This window comes from Acytostelium subglobosum, assembly GCF_000787575.1.
Source record: "Acytostelium subglobosum LB1 DNA, scaffold: scaffold34, whole genome shotgun sequence".
Lineage (NCBI taxonomy): Eukaryota > Evosea > Eumycetozoa > Acytosteliales > Acytosteliaceae > Acytostelium > Acytostelium subglobosum.
This window is the reverse complement of record NW_012236499.1, coordinates 233,120-250,080: the sequence shown is the minus strand read 5'-3', so window position 1 is coordinate 250,080 and position 16,961 is coordinate 233,120. Positions and strand designations below refer to the sequence as shown.

The 16,961-nt window shown below is 43.8% G+C and overlaps 10 protein-coding genes across 10 annotated transcripts; 3 read left to right on the top strand and 7 right to left on the bottom strand.

Annotated features, from left to right (window-relative positions):
- Positions 1–538: 538 nt before the first annotated feature.
- Positions 539–2,179, top strand: SAMD00019534_117060 (hypothetical protein; the record flags this gene model as incomplete). Its single annotated transcript, XM_012893115.1, has 3 exons — positions 539–1,087; positions 1,148–1,528; positions 1,613–2,179. 3 exons carry the CDS (start codon positions 539–541, stop codon positions 2,177–2,179), a joined length of 1,497 nt encoding a protein of 498 aa, XP_012748569.1.
- A 364-nt stretch (positions 2,180–2,543) lies between these two features.
- SAMD00019534_117050 (hypothetical protein) lies at positions 2,544–2,832 on the top strand (the record flags this gene model as incomplete). The annotated part of the gene is made up of 2 exons (XM_012893114.1): positions 2,544–2,647; positions 2,727–2,832. The coding sequence occupies 2 exons, from the start codon at positions 2,544–2,546 to the stop codon at positions 2,830–2,832; spliced, it is 210 nt and encodes a 69-aa protein (XP_012748568.1).
- A 490-nt stretch (positions 2,833–3,322) lies between these two features.
- SAMD00019534_117040 (hypothetical protein) lies at positions 3,323–4,381 on the bottom strand (the record flags this gene model as incomplete). Its single annotated transcript, XM_012893113.1, has 1 exon — positions 3,323–4,381. One exon carries the CDS (start codon positions 4,379–4,381, stop codon positions 3,323–3,325), a length of 1,059 nt encoding a protein of 352 aa, XP_012748567.1.
- A 31-nt stretch (positions 4,382–4,412) lies between these two features.
- Positions 4,413–6,022, bottom strand: SAMD00019534_117030 (hypothetical protein; the record flags this gene model as incomplete). The annotated part of the gene is made up of 4 exons (XM_012893112.1): positions 4,413–4,478; positions 4,539–4,630; positions 5,161–5,337; positions 5,398–6,022. 4 exons carry the CDS (start codon positions 6,020–6,022, stop codon positions 4,413–4,415), a joined length of 960 nt encoding a protein of 319 aa, XP_012748566.1.
- Positions 6,023–7,153: 1,131 nt separating this feature from the next.
- SAMD00019534_117020 (hypothetical protein) lies at positions 7,154–8,364 on the bottom strand (the record flags this gene model as incomplete). The annotated part of the gene is made up of 4 exons (XM_012893111.1): positions 7,154–7,620; positions 7,703–7,883; positions 7,953–8,112; positions 8,201–8,364. 4 exons carry the CDS (start codon positions 8,362–8,364, stop codon positions 7,154–7,156), a joined length of 972 nt encoding a protein of 323 aa, XP_012748565.1.
- A 1,027-nt stretch (positions 8,365–9,391) lies between these two features.
- On the bottom strand, positions 9,392–9,940 carry SAMD00019534_117010 (hypothetical protein; the record flags this gene model as incomplete). Its single annotated transcript, XM_012893110.1, has 1 exon — positions 9,392–9,940. One exon carries the CDS (start codon positions 9,938–9,940, stop codon positions 9,392–9,394), a length of 549 nt encoding a protein of 182 aa, XP_012748564.1.
- Positions 9,941–9,953: 13 nt separating this feature from the next.
- Positions 9,954–10,409, bottom strand: SAMD00019534_117000 (hypothetical protein; the record flags this gene model as incomplete). Its single annotated transcript, XM_012893109.1, has 1 exon — positions 9,954–10,409. One exon carries the CDS (start codon positions 10,407–10,409, stop codon positions 9,954–9,956), a length of 456 nt encoding a protein of 151 aa, XP_012748563.1.
- A 1,113-nt stretch (positions 10,410–11,522) lies between these two features.
- SAMD00019534_116990 (hypothetical protein) lies at positions 11,523–12,539 on the top strand (the record flags this gene model as incomplete). Its single annotated transcript, XM_012893108.1, has 4 exons — positions 11,523–11,807; positions 11,872–12,022; positions 12,100–12,271; positions 12,344–12,539. The coding sequence occupies 4 exons, from the start codon at positions 11,523–11,525 to the stop codon at positions 12,537–12,539; spliced, it is 804 nt and encodes a 267-aa protein (XP_012748562.1).
- Positions 12,540–12,664: 125 nt separating this feature from the next.
- Positions 12,665–14,713, bottom strand: SAMD00019534_116980 (hypothetical protein; the record flags this gene model as incomplete). Its single annotated transcript, XM_012893107.1, has 3 exons — positions 12,665–13,276; positions 13,351–13,512; positions 13,586–14,713. Coding segments are annotated over 3 exons (1,902 nt in total), but the record flags the coding sequence as incomplete, so codon positions are not given.
- Positions 14,714–15,142: 429 nt separating this feature from the next.
- SAMD00019534_116970 (hypothetical protein) lies at positions 15,143–15,817 on the bottom strand (the record flags this gene model as incomplete). The annotated part of the gene is made up of 1 exon (XM_012893106.1): positions 15,143–15,817. A coding segment is annotated over one exon (675 nt), but the record flags the coding sequence as incomplete, so codon positions are not given.
- Between the last annotated feature and the right edge of the window lie 1,144 nt (positions 15,818–16,961).

Below are 16,961 nucleotides of genomic sequence, written 5' to 3'. Positions count from 1 at the left end.
AATCATTGACAAACTTGGTACATAATACTAAACAATCAATCAATCAATTTAGGTAATCACTACCAATAATGGTAAACAATACTTTATTAAGTAATCATTACTATACTTAGGTATAATAATAACAAAATGTTATAACATTGGATATGGATATTAAAGTGTAATTGGAAATAGATAGAATAATCAATACCTTTTCAAGACACATCAACATCCATCATCATTGTGTGAGTGTGTGTGTGACGCTGTGTGAGTGGATAAGTGTTAGAGTATGATTGTCAACTCACATTCATTCCCTCCAACCACACATCACCACTCAACTCGTTGCCATTGGACAATGACAACCCACCCTTAGACCTTCCAGACTTCTTAATTCCAGGATGGCTGGAAACATCAAAGTCCCAGGCAAGAAAAATTATGAATTGTGACCAACGTGACGAACTGATGGATGTCACATGACACACAATGCAATTGCATTAATAAGTTCATTCAATCTCATCTTATAATTGTTATAATCAATCTTAAGTATATATACTTTATAATAATGTATAACAAAGTAATAATAAGCTCACTTGTGGCTGTGATATTACTGATCACATTGTATGCCGAACATACTGGTGCCTTCATATTGAGAAGAGAGTCCTCTTTGAATAGAGGATTGCGTCTGTCACATGGTATCGATACTAGACGAGAGCAACTGCAACAACATCGTTCAAACAAGATGACAAACAGACACTTGCCCCAGCCAATGTGGTACACGCAAAAGGTCGACCACTACGACCCGCTAAACACCGACACGTTCCAACAGCAATACTTTGTCAATGCCACTTATTGGAAGCCTGGCGGACCAGTGTTCCTGCTGCTGGGTGGTGAGGGTCCCGCCAGCTACACCGGCGTCACCGGTCACTTCATCATCAACACCTACGCACAGATGTTTGACGCGTTGATCGTCAGTGTCGAGCACAGATTCTACGGCAAGTCGATGCCCAAGCCAACCCTCGACACCAAGCATCTCAAGTACCTCACCACTCAACAGGCCCTCGCCGACTATGCCCAGTTCAGGAACTTCATTGCTCAGAAGTACAACACAGGAGTATGTTTGATTGATCGAATGGTATGATCCCAGACTGACCCCCACCCCTCAATCAATCAGTCTAGCAAATGGGTATCATTCGGTGGATCATACTCTGGATCATTGTCTGCTTGGTTCAGACTTAAGTACCCTCAGCTGATTGATGCTGCCATTGCTACATCGGCACCAGTACAGCCACAGCTTGACTTTAAGGAGTACCTTGAGGTCGTGTCCGCTTCGATTGGACCACAGTGCTCGGCACGTATCGCCAACGTCACCAACGTTGTAACTGCAATGCTAAACACTGATCGCAGAAAGGTTGAGAAACTCTTCAACACCTGTGATGAGATCCACAGCGACGATGATGTTGCCACCTTCTTTGAGAACCTCGCCGACTCTGTTGCCGAGATCGTTCAATACAACAATGACAACAATCGTTACACTATGTTCAACATATCAAAGGTAAGTTATCGATCGGACCTTGGAATGATCCCATCCCCACTCACACTCACTCCTCCAATCAATCAATCAATCAATCAAACCAAGATGTGCTCCATGCTTGAGGCAGGAGATGACTTGACATCATTCGTCAACTTTAACAATGAGTTCAACACGTTCAGTGGCAACAACTGCACACAGTCAAGCTACAAGTCGTTGGTCAACCAGCTGCAGGATGTTGATCCAAACGGAGAGTTTGCCTCCAGCCGAACATGGACATGGCAGACATGCATTGAGTACGGATACTTCCAGACGGCTCAGTCGCCCAACCAGCCATTCTCGCCAACCATCACCCTGGACTGGTTCCTGCAGCAGTGTCTCGACATCTTTGGACCAAGAGACGACGGCCTGCCCTACCTGCCCCAGACCAAGTACATCGAGAGCGACTATGGTGGCCGCAACATCCAGACATCGCAGACTATCTTCCCCAACGGCCTGGTTGACCCCTGGCACGCACTGGGTGTGCTCAACGCCACCAGCTCCGAGATCCAGACCATCCTCATCACTGGCACTGCTCACTGTGCCGACCTCTATCCAGCTCTGCCCACCGATCCCCCTGGACTTGTCCAAGCCAGACAGATGGAAGTTGATCTCATCTCGTCAATTCTGCCATAAGCAAGCAACAACTCAATGGTTGTTGTTGTTGTTCGATAATGTATCAATCACATAAAGTACCAATAACATCACAATGTCATTTCTATTCGCTTGGTGATCACCTTATTCGAGCTCACCTTGTCCATCTAATCAGAAACCATGATCAAGAAGGATAATGCACAAACAATGGGTGAATAAAAACTTATTAATTTAAATAATAATAAAAAAAATGAAATGAAAAAACAAAGGATTTGTATCTGAGATTGGAGGGTTGCGATCACTCACTCTCACACACACCTCTACCTTCTTTTATCCGTCCACTCATTCATTCACACAATTAATCATATACATACATATAATATATAATATATTTTAAACAAACAGAATGTCAGAGTCACAGTTGAAAAAGGTCTTGAAGGAGAATGAGGTTCTGAAGAGCCAGTTGGAGAGATCAACTCAAATCCTCAAGGTTTCAGACGCCTGCACCACGTACGTCTCTTTCATCTCATTCATTCATTCATTCACCATTAGGTTGCAAGTACTAATATAACATTCATTCTATGTATAGTCTCCAGGACTTCTGTTTGAAGACAGCCGATCCCTTCGTGCCGGGTTGGCAAGGAGAGAACGAGTGGACCAAGCCACTCAAGAACACTGGATGCTCAGTGCTGTAAAGAAACAATACGACGCGCAACTACTCCTCTTTCCCCCTTCTCTGTTGTCGATAGATACACATACTACTATACCAACAACAAGAAACTCGCGAATACTTGTATTATAAACATTCATCCAGTCTATCAACAACAACATCAACAACAACAACAACAACATACTTAACAAACAGCGCTACTCTCTGTCTGCATCTCCCTTTTTTATTACACTCCTCTCCGCTCACTCAGCCTCAATGAAGTTAAGAACATCCTTCCTCAAGCAACCTAACTCAGAACGGGGTGGGATGGTCACGACCAAGTTACTCTAGTTTGAGTAGCTTCGTCAATATATAGACAATAAACCTTGACAACAACAGCATCAACAACTCATCCCTCAATCATATCAGATCACTAATCAATCATTCATTGATCGATAGAATGAACACTACTTCTAGTTTGTTGTTATGTTCTATCTTCTAACTAATCACACCAAGATGTTTATTCATGGACTTGATCAAGTAGATGTTGTTGGCTGACTAGCATTGCTGCTGTTGCTCTTGGTATTGCTGCTGCCACCGGTGGTGGTGGGATGACCCTGGCTCTCTTTGAACTTGACCTTGAGGAACTTGGACCCGATCTGCATGCCATTCATTTCGTTCAGTGAGGCGACGGCATCCTTCTTCTCACGGAAGTTGACAAAACCGTAGCCCTTGTTCTCGCCGGTGTCCTTGTCGGTGATCACGCGCACGCTCTGCAACGGACCAAACCGTGAGAACAGCCGATAGAGGTAGTTGTCGTCAACGAACGCCGGCAGGTGGAAGACAAAGAGGTTGGTGTCGCTGGACGGTGTCTGCGATGTCGAGCTCGAAGTGGACGACACGGACGACGTCGAGGAGACAGAGTTGCTGCTGCTACTCAGCACGTTGCTGGAGGCTGCTACTGTTGTGGTTGTTGTTGAATCTGTTGCCGCCACAATGGCTGGCGTCGTAGAGGTTGATGAGGTAGATGATGAAGTGGTAGTGGAGGTGGTCGAGGTTGATGGTGGTGGCGCAGAGGTGTTGTCTACTGACGCGGCCGTGTTGGGAGTCGATTGAGAGGGTGCCGCCACAGGATTGGCAGATCGATGTGGAGACACTCCTCGGGAGCTGGTCGGTTGGCTGGTGGTGGAGCCTCTTGAGGGCGAGGGTGCCGGGGACAATGTTACTGGTGATGGATTGACATTGGTCGGTGAGATGGTGTTACGTCGTGGCGTGGCCGAGTGTGTAGATGGCGTCGAAGAAGATGAACTCGACGACCAAGTTGATAGAGTCGGTGAGTATGGCGGTGAGGCATTCGATGCTGACGAAGCAATGCTTGTGTCCTTCGTCGATGCTGATGCCGCTGCCGCCGGTGAGGGTGTGGGCAATGGTTGTGTAGTGTTTGGTGTAGTAGTTGGGGTCTGTGCTTGTACTTGTACTTGGGGCGCAGTTGAGTGAGCATGTTGTTGGTGTGATTGTGGGGCCGATGACTGGGCCGAGGCTGGGGCTGAGGAAGCGGGAGGTTGTTTGTATTTCTTCCCGGTTGTTCGTCTCATGTGACCGCTTGAACTCAAGCCGGATGAAGCGCTAGATGATTGTTGGGGCGGCGGGTGTTGATGATGTTGTTGGTGATGATGTGGATGCTGTTGGTGGCTAATAAATAAGGGTGGGAGGTGAGTTGATGTGGCTACGTTTACATTGGATGGGTTGTACATGTGCTGCGTATGCATCGATGCCTCCTCCAAGTTGGTAGGCGCTGCCACATAGTATCCTTGCGGTGGACCTGCCGCAGAGGGATGGTGTTGCTGATGTTGATGTTGGTGATGTTGTTGATGATGTTGTTGGTGTTGCGGAGGTGGAATGTTGTAATAATTATAAATAGGAGGTGGAGGAGCATTCTGTTGGTATATCTATGTTTGAGATTGCGTCATGGGTGGGGTTAGTGTTTGGCTGATGGCAAACTCATAATGGAAACTGGATTGTTGGTAATATTTACCTGTACTGGAGCGTGAGGGGGAGTTGAGTTTGGATCCTGAGGCGATGGATATCCATAAAACTGTTGGTAAGGAATAAATATATACGGGTCAACATAGTTATAATATTGACTCTGCTACAATGACATGACATGGAGGTGATGGAGTTAGCAAGGTTTTGGCCCAATATGAACCTTCCAGAGTTGAATAATTACTTGAACTTGATGTTGATAGTTAAGAGAGTATTTCCTCTGTTTCCTTAGAGTCTTCTGATGTTCGTTCTCTGCATATTTTACTGATGGATGGATATTGGTGAGGTCAATATCTTTGATTGATGGATGGATGAATGAATAATGACTTACCAACAAGTGCTGGTGAATCACCTTGTTTGGTTCCATTGAGTGCTTGGATGGCTCTGGTTGCATCCAACTCGTGACTAAATCGGACAAAGCCAGCCAACTTACTCTGGCCCATCTTGTCCACCATAACCTTGCATTCCACTACCTCTCCAAATGGTTGGAACAATTCCTTCAATTGATCTGGACAGATTGTATGAGTGAGTGTTGGAATGATTCCAATCAATAAATCCATAAACTTACCATCAGTCATTGCGGCTGGAAGTAGCTTTACAAATAGGTTGTTTGATGGGAATCTGTTGTTGCCATTGGAATAAAGGTAGGACAGACGACAGAGTAACTTCTTGTGTAGTAGAGGATAGCCATCCATGTGTTCGATGGCCACGCGTGACTCCTCGGGCGAGGAGAAACGTACGAATCCATAGCCGTAGGAGTTGCCCTTGGCGTCCACCATCACTTTGGCACTCATTACCTTGCCAAACTGTGAGAATAGATTGAATAGTTCATAGTCTCCATACTCATTTGGCAAGTACTTTACAAAGACATTTGTTCTGTCCTTTTCCAAATGGTCTGGTGATCCCGAGCGTGTACCCGTTGAACTAGTGCTACCTGCTGATTCCACCGAGTCTGTTGACATGCTCAATGATGATGTTGATGTAGTAATTGACCTGACTTGTTGTTGATAATGATATTGTTGTTGATGTTGTTGGTGTTGTTGTTGTTGTTGGTGGTGTACATTCTTGATATTATTGTTGTTGGTATTGTTGTTGATGGTATTGGCATTGTTATTATTGTCATCACAATTATACTCCCCAATGTTGTTGTTATTATTGTTGCCAGTGTCAGAGTCACTTCCTTGTCCTTCCATTATTAATATATTTCTGGTTGTTGCCTTGTTGTTATTATTATTATTATCCTGTTGTTGTTACTACACTGTTTGAGGTTGAGGTTGTCTTGCGAGGAAGTATCGACATGACCTTTGTTGTTCCCAACAATTGGTCTCTCTTATTGAGTGGTTGGTGTCAAGGTCTTTTCCAAGTGTGATTGATTGATTGATTGATTGATTGACTGTCACTGTGTGTCTACCTGTGTGTGTTTGTCCAACCAGTCAGTCAAGTCGTCCACTCGTCTGGAGTGAAGTATGTATAATAAATAAATAAATATATAATATATATATGTATATAAATGATATGATATGAACAATCAATCTCTATATTATTGTTGATAATTGATAGAGTTGATTTAATTGATGGTGTTTGATGATGGGGACGGATGGATGGATTGTTGGATGGATAGATGGATGGATAGAGATGGCGCACGTAGTATGTGGAGTGATAGTTGTTAATGGTTCAGAACCATCAATATACAAGAGGAGGATGTACAAACAAAACGACGGTATGTCCCATCAAACTCGTAGGGTACTTGAACAGGTGTAAGTTGGAGTGAGTATTAGAGAGAGAGAGAGCAGTACATCATTCATTCAGTCAGTAGGAGCGCACTAACTCATTCATTCATTCATTCAAACATTCATTCTTTCATTCAATCAATCAATCAAGCATTAAAGCCAGCCACCTCAAACAAACCATCCAACAATAGTTAGTTCAATTAATTAAGTTCCCACCCAGAAGGAAGCCACTTGTCAAAGCACTCTTTCTTTGGTTGTGATGCAATGGGGTGATTGTTGGTGTTGTGTGTGTTTGTTTGTTTGTCGACAACAACAAACTTTATGATAATTAGATTTTTACCAACAATTCTCGTATCCTTTTCAATTTGGATCTCGGGTTGTTGTTGTTGTTGCTTATTCGCACTATCTATCTCTATCTCTATCTCTATCTATCTCTTTGTTATACTTATACATGTATATCATTCATAATGAGATATATATAGATAGATAGAAGACAATGATGTCACTTGTTGACTTGATATTGATTGATTGATTGATTGATCGACTTAGTTAGTATTTCGTAATTCGAAGGAAGAAGATATTATGGTAAATTGTTTATTTCCTCTGCTTCTTGTTTGGTCTACCATCGAACTTCTTCTTGTAGGATTCCTTTTGCTCCTTTTGGATGAACTGGCTGGTGGCCTTGTCGACGTTGATCTGTGGCTCCTTGTTGAGCATACGGTCCAACAGCTTCATGTTGGACTTGCTCTCGGCCTCGACGTTGCCGTCCTCGCCCAGACCAGTCAGCTTCTTGACGTTACGCGATGGTGCAGAACGCTCGCCGTCCAACTGCTTGTCAAACTTGCCCAAACTGGCCGTGCTGATCTTGGCCACATTGAATGTGTTGTTGATATCAGTCTTCATCTGGATTCTATTATCCTTGCTAAAGTCCTTCACCTTGCCAATGCCTGCGTTCGAACGCATCGATGTAGTCTCCAAGTTTCTCAACTCTCTCTTCTTCTGCTTCTCCACACGTTGTTTCTTATCATCGTCTCTTCTATCGAATGGATCATCTCCAACCTCTGTTATAAGTTTGAATAAGTTCGAGTCAGTATACATCATTCATTCATACATTCAATGTCAATATCAATGTCAATAACATACTATCACCTGCTTTAGCTTCAATGATATAGTCCTCATCCTTATTGGCACGGTTGGCACCGTAGGATTGTCTGTACTCTTGATAATGTTCGTCCCACTCCATTCTTGACTTCTTTCCTTTCTTCTGGATACCCTTGAGAGCGGCAAATGCCTCCCACTTGGTCTGTTGTTGATTGACTGGCAACTAATTAAATGAACATATAATAGTTAGTATGTGAATGATGATGCTAAAAGTCATCAAATGTAGACATACAGGCTTCTCTCTTGGAATTGGTGTAGTTATCTTTAGGTCACTTGGCAACAGAGCCATGGCACCCTCTTCGATGACCTTGATTGGCAATTGGAACAATCTAGTGATCAACAACTGTACATTATCTCTTGACAACTTCTTTAAATACTCCTCTTCATCCTCTCTGTTTAATATGTTTGATTGATTGATTGATTGATGTCAGTGAGTGATCACGATTGATTGAGTGAATGATCGCGATTGAATGAACATACTTAAACTCTGCTCTATTTATACTGGAGTGATCGAATGCACATAGATTCTTAAGATCGTAGATGAGTGTATCGTCCTTCTCAACCAAATGTCCTGAACCAAACTTGTTGTTATCCAATATATCAGAGGCATTGACAACAGTTGTCGAAGTAGTTGTTGTTGTCATAGTATTCTATGTGTATGTATATTTATATATATATATGTTATCTCTTAGTTAATATATTGTTGATGATTGTGTGTATTATTGCAAAAGTTAAGTTTGTTTTGTCGTTCGTTCATTCAAAACATTTGATTTGTTTTGTTTTTTATTGTTTTCTTAGTTTTTTTTTTTGATCATTGAGTTTCATCAACCCTTGCCCTGTTATGAGTTCAAAACCAACACATAATTTTATCCAAGATGTATTCGAACACAACAGATGGACAGGCTATCACCTCTACTGCTGCGGTCGATAGTGCAGTGCCTGGACAATGACTGCGCAGTGATCGATGTGCTTTCATTCGCGTTGACATGCAAGGCATTCTACCAACACCTCTATGAATGGTCGCGATGGGTGGTCTATATAGAGGCCAGTCACTAGAGCCCCGCCGCCGACCCACTACTAACACCAAACACGCGCTGCACCTGGGTGGAGCGTGACAAACCCTGCAACATGGCGCCCGCCGCCCTGTGCGCACTCCCTCGTCGCTCACGAGGTTGGAGACGTGCAGCGCACCGATCTCGCCCGGCGCATTGCCTCGCTCACTCCTCGAACTCATCCTCGACTGCGACAATGACTTTAACCTAAACCCGCCCATCATGCCAGGTGCACTTCCCGACTCTCACTGTTCTGATGTTTGGCGTCTTCTTCAACCTGCCACTGGCGAGTCAATCACACAGAGACAGTGCTCTCTGAAGGGTATCGAGTTGGGCTTGGGTCGAGCTGGATCACCCTCAAGAGAAGCATACGGAAGGTCAGGAAGTGTGACAATGTCGCCCTTGGCCGACAGTGTCAGTCCAAGGTTATAGAATGCGGTTGCATTACTTGGGTCCATGGATTCAGCCTCTCCAAATTGGAGTAATTCCTTGCTCAATCACAACGTTCATGACCAAACCACCTGCCAAGATTCAACAGCAAAGGCCAAGAGGTATGGGACGAAGTGCAGAGATGGCAAGGTGAACAAATCACAACTGTCCACCGTGGCCATTGATTGGTTTATTGATCTTTGCGAAACGCGTTGAGGAAATACCGGACGAGATGGAGTTGTCCATATTGGATGGAAAGATGCAATGCTGGCAACAACAAGTTGGTCAGATCGAATGTTTCAAATGTTCGAATGAGGCATATGTGATAGTTGTGGCGAATGACTATGGCCAAGAAATCTTTCATATTGATGGCTAGTTGTTCGTTGATCTGTAGGCGCTGAACCTTCATCTGAACAAGTATATCCAGAACCTGAACGAGGGTCTGCGGATCACGATCGCATGCATTGGTCAGATACATCAAGCGTTGAATGTCCATGCGTTCAAAGTCGCTCGGGAAATGCGAGACCAGGAATTGGAATACTTGGGGATGCTTGACAGAGCCTGCAAAGGCCCAATCGCTGCACTGCAATACAGTTGGATTGTGGCAGAGACAGTGCACCACTTCGATGTGTCCTCCTTTTGCTGCCGCCTCCAAGGGCTTGACTCCAAACGGCTCCGTTCGATGAGATGACAGAAATCTGATCGTGTCAAACAGACCTTCTTTGGCGGCAGCTTCCATAGTTTTGACGATATCAGATCGAGTGTTGGTAAAGTGGAGATGCTGGACAATGGACAGGTCCCCTTCCACTGTACATCAGGAGGTCGGTAGAGTAGTTGCCAGTGTTGTTCTGAAGAAGGAATGATAGAGCCTCGACGTTTCCCTCCTGTTCTGAACCGATCATGGCAGAGGCGGAGAACAACCAAGCAGTTGGATACTTGGAAATAATCAGCATGGCCAGGTCGAAGTTCTTCTCGATTACGTAGTCAAGAGGTGGATAGGTGGACTGATTGGTTGGCTGACGTGGTCCCTGCTTGTATACTGGCTTGAAGACGTAGGTGTCGCTGACAATCCACTGTTTGAGGAGATCAAGATGGTTGGCCATACCGTACGATATGAGGGACAGGTCGGTGAGATCGAGCGGTTGCGGAATATGATTGAGCACCAGTTGACCAACTTGGACACTGGCTGTGAAGGCGAGACGGAGCATTTCATAATCAATAACCACATCTGGATGTCGTGCCAGATATCCAGCAACAAATGATGGAGTGATTGAGGAGTTGGGCAAGTTGGCCTTGAGACATTCAAGGAGTATTTCAGTATAGTTGAGAGTGATGTGATGAGATTGCTTCTGGAATACTAATAGGTATTCCCGACGTGATTGCTCCAAGTGTACATCGAGGTACTCAAGTAGGAAGTAGTTGTGAGCGACTGCCAGACTCTCGAACGACCTTTGTTTGAACTTGATGTTTGAAAAGGACAAGAGTCTTTGGATGAGCGCCAACGATTGAATCGACGGAGGTATCCATTCGACAAACCCTTCGTTGTCCTCAACATTAATGTCATTGTTGTCCGCAGCCAAGTGACAGTGTCCAAAGTACTATAGTGCAAAGCGTTTTCCAGTGGCGATAATATGTTTGTCACACTGCTTGATGATGTGATCATATGTTGCATCAGTTGAATATCGCCTTTAATGCAAGCGCGCTCAAAGATGACCTTCATCCGACTCGAAGAGTTCCTCACTGGTCAGAAATCTGTTGGTGCCTACCCCTTCTTCAAAGACATGGGACAACAACAACAACAAGTCTGGAGTACCTCCTGTATTACACTCGGTTATAATCTACAAGTTTGATCAACACTCTCTGTCTGCCTGTCGATCCCTGGTATCGAATTGTTGGGCACTACTCAAGTCAAACCCGAAGAAGATCAGACGAACTAGTACAGACTACTGAGATACATTTGGGCGGTCCACGATCACCTCTTCAAGATCTAAGTGACGCCCTTCACAGTTCCAATACTCTTTATGATGGGTTGACCCCCCAGTGTCCTTGGTTACCCTGAGTGACCTTCACCTTCGTAATATAATAATGGTAGCGAGGTGGCTGGCTGACCTGTCAATACCGGAAATATCTGGACTTCAAAAAAAGGAAATTCGTGCCCGATCACTTCCGCAGATCGGAACCTGGCCGAACCCAAGCCCGATACTACCTTTAGTTTTTTGTAAACAAATATCTTTGCGTCATTATAAATTTCGATCACTTCATTCAATCATTTATTCTATTTACCAACTTACATATATATAATAGTAATAATAATGAGGACAATGGTATCATCAACATTGTTGTTGACATTGTTGATAACATTGTTGACTGTTAGCAATAATGTTTGGTTGACATGTGCACATCCATATGCTATCGGTGTGCCAGTTGACTATGACGGTTGGAATCTATACTGGGAGGATGAGTTCAATGCCACTCACATTGATACCAATGTATGGACACTCACCAACTACACCCCTGGTGATGCCCAACTTCAATTCTACACACCAGAGAACTGTTTCATCGAAGATGGTAAACTTGTTCTATTAAGTAACTATAGCAAGTTATATGTAAGTAGTCACTCTATGTATGTGTACATCGTCATCACTCATACTGATTGATTGTCGACTCTAGGGATTCAACTACACGTCATGCCGCATGGATACATCTGGCAGTCTCAATGTGGTCTATGGTCGTTTCGAAGCTTTGATGCAACTTCCCCTTGGAAAGGGTTATTGGCCAGCATTCTGGTTATACTCATTGGAGTCTACATGTGATTTCTATCGTATGTTCAATCAATGAGATGGAATGATTCCAATCACTCGCCCACAACTCACTCACACGCTCAATCACACACTTTAGGCGAGATTGATATCATGGAGAACACTGGAGATGATAAGATCATTTGGGGAACATACCATGAGACCAACAACTGTTCAAACATGGGTAGTGTCTATAACACTACTGATGTGTCCACACTCAACACTGAGTTCCATCTTTACAGTGTAATTTGGGATGTTGATCTGATTGTATTGTAAGTAATTGATTGATTGAATGAGTGATGAGTATGTATGTATACTAACATGTACCATCGGATGACTTGTAGCATGGTTGATAATATTCCATACAATATCCTTGATTTGAAGAATAATCCAACAACTAGATTCCCCAATGATGTAACATTCTACATGATACTCAACACTGCCATCGGTGGAGGATGGCCAGGTGATCCCGACAAGAATTCAGTATTCCCTCAGAAGAACATCGTCGAGTATGTCAAGATCTGGAAGCAACAACAATAAAGTACTGGACTGGAATGGACTAAACTAGACTGAATGTGTGTTTGGCGCGCATCAATTGGATTGGTCATATCCAGGACTTGATCAACCAATCAAAGTAGTTTAATAATGTATGGACGACATTCTTAGAACCAAGTATCCTTCTGGTATCTCTTTGACTTCTCCATGTGATGGAGATGGACCTCGGCCTCTTGCTCGTCGGCACAGTGTTGATGCTTGACTAGGATTGATTTGAGTGTGTTGTGGACGTCTGGCGCCATGTTCTTGGCATCACCACAGACGTAGATGTGTCCGCCAGCCTTGATGAGCTCGGCCACCTGCTCCGAGTTCTCCATCAGACGATCCTGCACGTAGACCTTGGCGGGACCCTCGCGAGAGAATGCCGTGTTGAGCTTGATGGTGCCGGCTTGCGCGTACTGCTGCAGTTCATTGCCGTAGAGGAAGTCGATCTGGCTGGAGCGACTGCCAAAGTAGAGGTGCATGTCGCCCGTCGCCTGCTGCTTGACTCGCTCCTGAATAAAGGCAATGAATGGTGCGAGACCAGTGCCTGGTCCAATCATCAGTATGGGTGTGTTGGGGTCCTCTGGCAGACGGAAGTCTGGGTTGTTGTTGACATAGATCGAGCATTCATCGCCAATAGCCAAACGATCGGCCATATGTGTGCTGGCCACACCAATCCTATCGCTGCCATGCAGTTGATATCTTACAACTGCCACACATAATGAGACTGTCTTGTCATTCTATCAAGTAAGTGAGTGTTAGTGATTGATTGATTGATTGAATGAGCGAGCGAGTGTGTGAGAGATGGACATACATGTGATTGAGACGAGGCAATGGAGTAGTAACGTGGCAACAACTTTCCGAGTGCACCCATAACATCATTGATTGGTGGACGAGCTGATGAGAACTGCTTGAGCACATCCACTAGGTGATGCTCCTCAAGATACTTGTGAAGTGCTACATTGGTCTTGCTCGTCTATGATGATGTGGCCAGCATGTTAATACTTAATTAAGTCCTTGCTCACAGCACGTGTCTGGGCTACACTTACACCTTCCTTGAGCAACTGAACCAGACGTTGCTTCTCAGAGTCGTTCTTGGAATGGTCGCGGAGCAGGGTCAGAAGCTCAGGCTTCAGGTTGTGGAGATCGTAGCACTTGGTTAGAGCGTGGGATAGGGTGATCTGAGCAGGGTTGGCAGAGCCAAGCTTCTCTTGATAGTGCGACGATGGTGTGTTGATCTTGGTCGAAGCGGACACCTTGAGCAGGGCAATGATGGCGTCTACCTCGGTCTGCTTGTTGTGTGGGAGGATGGCTAGCGAGTCACCTGGACGCCACTTGAGCTCAGACTCGCCCAGGACAAACTCAAAGTGGAAGGCTTCCTTGTCGCCAGTGCCCGAGGTGAGCAGACGCTTGACCAACAGCTTTGATGAGTATGGCACCTTCTTGTTGTGCTTGCCAGCGGCAAGAGCAAAGGACTTGGCCACCTCGTACAGGTAGTCCTCCTTCTCCTCCAGATTGAGTGAGGGCAGCATCTTGACGACCGAGTCGATCCAGCGATCAAACACATTCCAGTCCTCCTGGTCGACCTCGACTCTGTTTTGCAGACGCTTGGCGCCAGACTTCTCAAACAGCGCGTCCATGGTCTTGCCCGCCTGGCAGAACAGGGGGTATGAGCGATCTCCCAGCGCCAATACACAGAACTGGCAGTGAGCGAGGTCCAGTGAGTTGGCCTCGAGGTAGTCAAAGAAGGGACGGGCGGTCGTGGGAGGCACACCGTCACCATATGTCGAGGTGATGACCAGGACCAGCTGCTCCTTGGCAAAGTTGACCATCTCGTACTCCTCCATATCGACGATGCGTGCAAAGATGCCAGTCAGCTGACCAATCTCCTGCTCGAGCTTCTGTGCAACCTCGTGTGACAGACCGTACTCGGTGCCGACCAGGATCAGCACGGGGCGCGAGGGATCGGTCGGCGCCACGTATCTCTCCTTCTTCTTTGCTGGCTGTTGTTGTTGTCCTTGTTGACCCTGTGGTGCAGCCTTGAATGCAATACTACCACCTTCAGCATTTGACACATTGGGCATCGTGAAGAATTGATAAAGGAAGTATGTTGCGCCACCTCCAAGTGCCAGCGCCCATGCTGATTTGCTTGTTGCCAACTTTTTAAAGTCTACCATAGTATTATGTATAATATGTTTATGATGTAATATAATGTTGATGTTGATGTTGATTGAAGTTGATGGTGTATGTTTGAATGATTGGTTGAACGATTGAATGGAATGATTGATTGGCCCGAACAATGAATTGATGTATTTACCCGAACCGATTGTGATGGTATAATGGAATAAATATTGTTGTTGGAACACACTCTACACGTATATGAATGAATGAATGAATAAAGAGATAGATAGACAGTAATGTTGAGAACAGGCCAAGTGATTGGACTCAAGTGAAGTGACCCCAAAACTCCAAAAAAGACGAAGAACCTCGTTTTTCCCATTTTGAAGATATTTTTGAATCTTAATTTGAAGTTCAGGAACTCAAGTCTGGTTGATTAATTATTATTATTTACATAAATATTTATTTATTATATATATTATTTACATTATCGAGCATTTAGACTTCTCTTTCTCTAATTTTGCAGTTGGACCCATGTTTGATGATAGTGATGATGACTTCTTTTGAACCAACTTCTTCTTGTCCTTCTTTGAAAGTGGTGCATAAGATGTCTTTCCATAATATGAGTCAATTACACGTTCGAATACACTATGTAGACCTTTCTGTGTATAAGCTGAGCATTCACAAAAGAAGGCAGCACCAATCTTCTTGGCCATTTGCTCGCCCATCTCTGTTGTAACAGCCTGCTGCTTCCTCTCGGCCAATCTATTTAGAATAACTGTGTTGGTCCTCAGGTCACTCTGGGCGCCAACGAGAATCACTGGTGTGTTTGGGCAGTAGGTGGTGATCTCCTTGTACCACTTGTCCCAGACATTGGTGTATGAGTTTGGATTGATAACACTGTAGCAAAGGATGAATACATCGGTCTGTGGATAACTCAATGGTCGCAGACGATCAAAGTCCTCTTGACCAGCAGTATCCCATAATCCAAGATTATATGGCTTCTTGTCGTACATGACCAATGCTGAATAATTATCGAATACTGTTGGTTGATAATCACTTGGAAGTCCATTTGTAGTATAACTGATTAACATTGATGTCTTTCCAACGGCTCCATCTCCAATAACTACGATCTTAATGTGTTGCATTTTTAATTTAATTTGTTTGATTGATATGATTATATTATATATATCTATATATATTTAATTGATTGATAGTTTGATTTGATGATTGATTCATTGTCAATCATCAATCAATATATATTTGTTTGATGATCTAAATATATCATCTGGAGCTCTCTACTTGTTTTCCACTTTCTCAAGTTCACCCACCATTACTCACACTGGATCAGACCTCAAATCAAACTCTTTGAAACAGGTTCAGCGAATTGTTTTTCACCAACACATTAATTCTGATTCATTCTGCAGACTCTATAAAAAGATGTATTGACTACTAGTAACTAACTAGTAGTTAGTTTATGATGCTTTTGCATTAACAACATACAGATAGAAAGATATACAATACTAGATATATACAATTGGAACAATATGTTCTAAATGTATAAAGTTTGGCGAGCTCAAGTTCATTCTCATGGCTCCAAACGTTGTGACAACAACAACAACATTGTTACTTTTATCCATCATTAACGAGTTGATGGATACTCCCACACTTATGCACTTGAACGCAAGCAAGCCTAAGTAACAATGATGATTGGGTTATCGTTGTTGCTGTGTTTGTGTGTCGACACACATTCACCCCAAAGAAAGACAAGTTGATGGATGTTGACCTAAAATGGTAATACAGATCCCGCTGTCTCTTTAAAGAGTAGAGCCTGTAATGTAAGTGTACACTCCTTATCATTAATTCATTCATCCATCCATCCATTCATACATTAATATAACAAAAAAACAAACAAATAATAGAAGAGGAGATTAATAATGCCTAAAGTTGGAAGAGGTTATTATATTACATTAATACTTACTCTGATATTCTTGGGTACAATGATATTGAGTGTACTCCAATATAAACATGCTGTTGAGAATCAGAGGAGTGATGATTGTCTAGTGACAAGTTGTACAATAGCCAATACTACTACAACTACAACTGAATGCCAAGAAGATCTCGAGAATCCAAGTACCAACAAACCTGGATTGGTATGCCATTTGATCCATGTCCAAGCCGCACTACTCTACATTGAACAATACTACAATTTGGACTCTTATATTGGTACCAACAATATGTCCTATGCTCAGAACTACTGCTCCACCACAAGGACAGTCAAGTGTTACTACCATTCCGATACTCCCA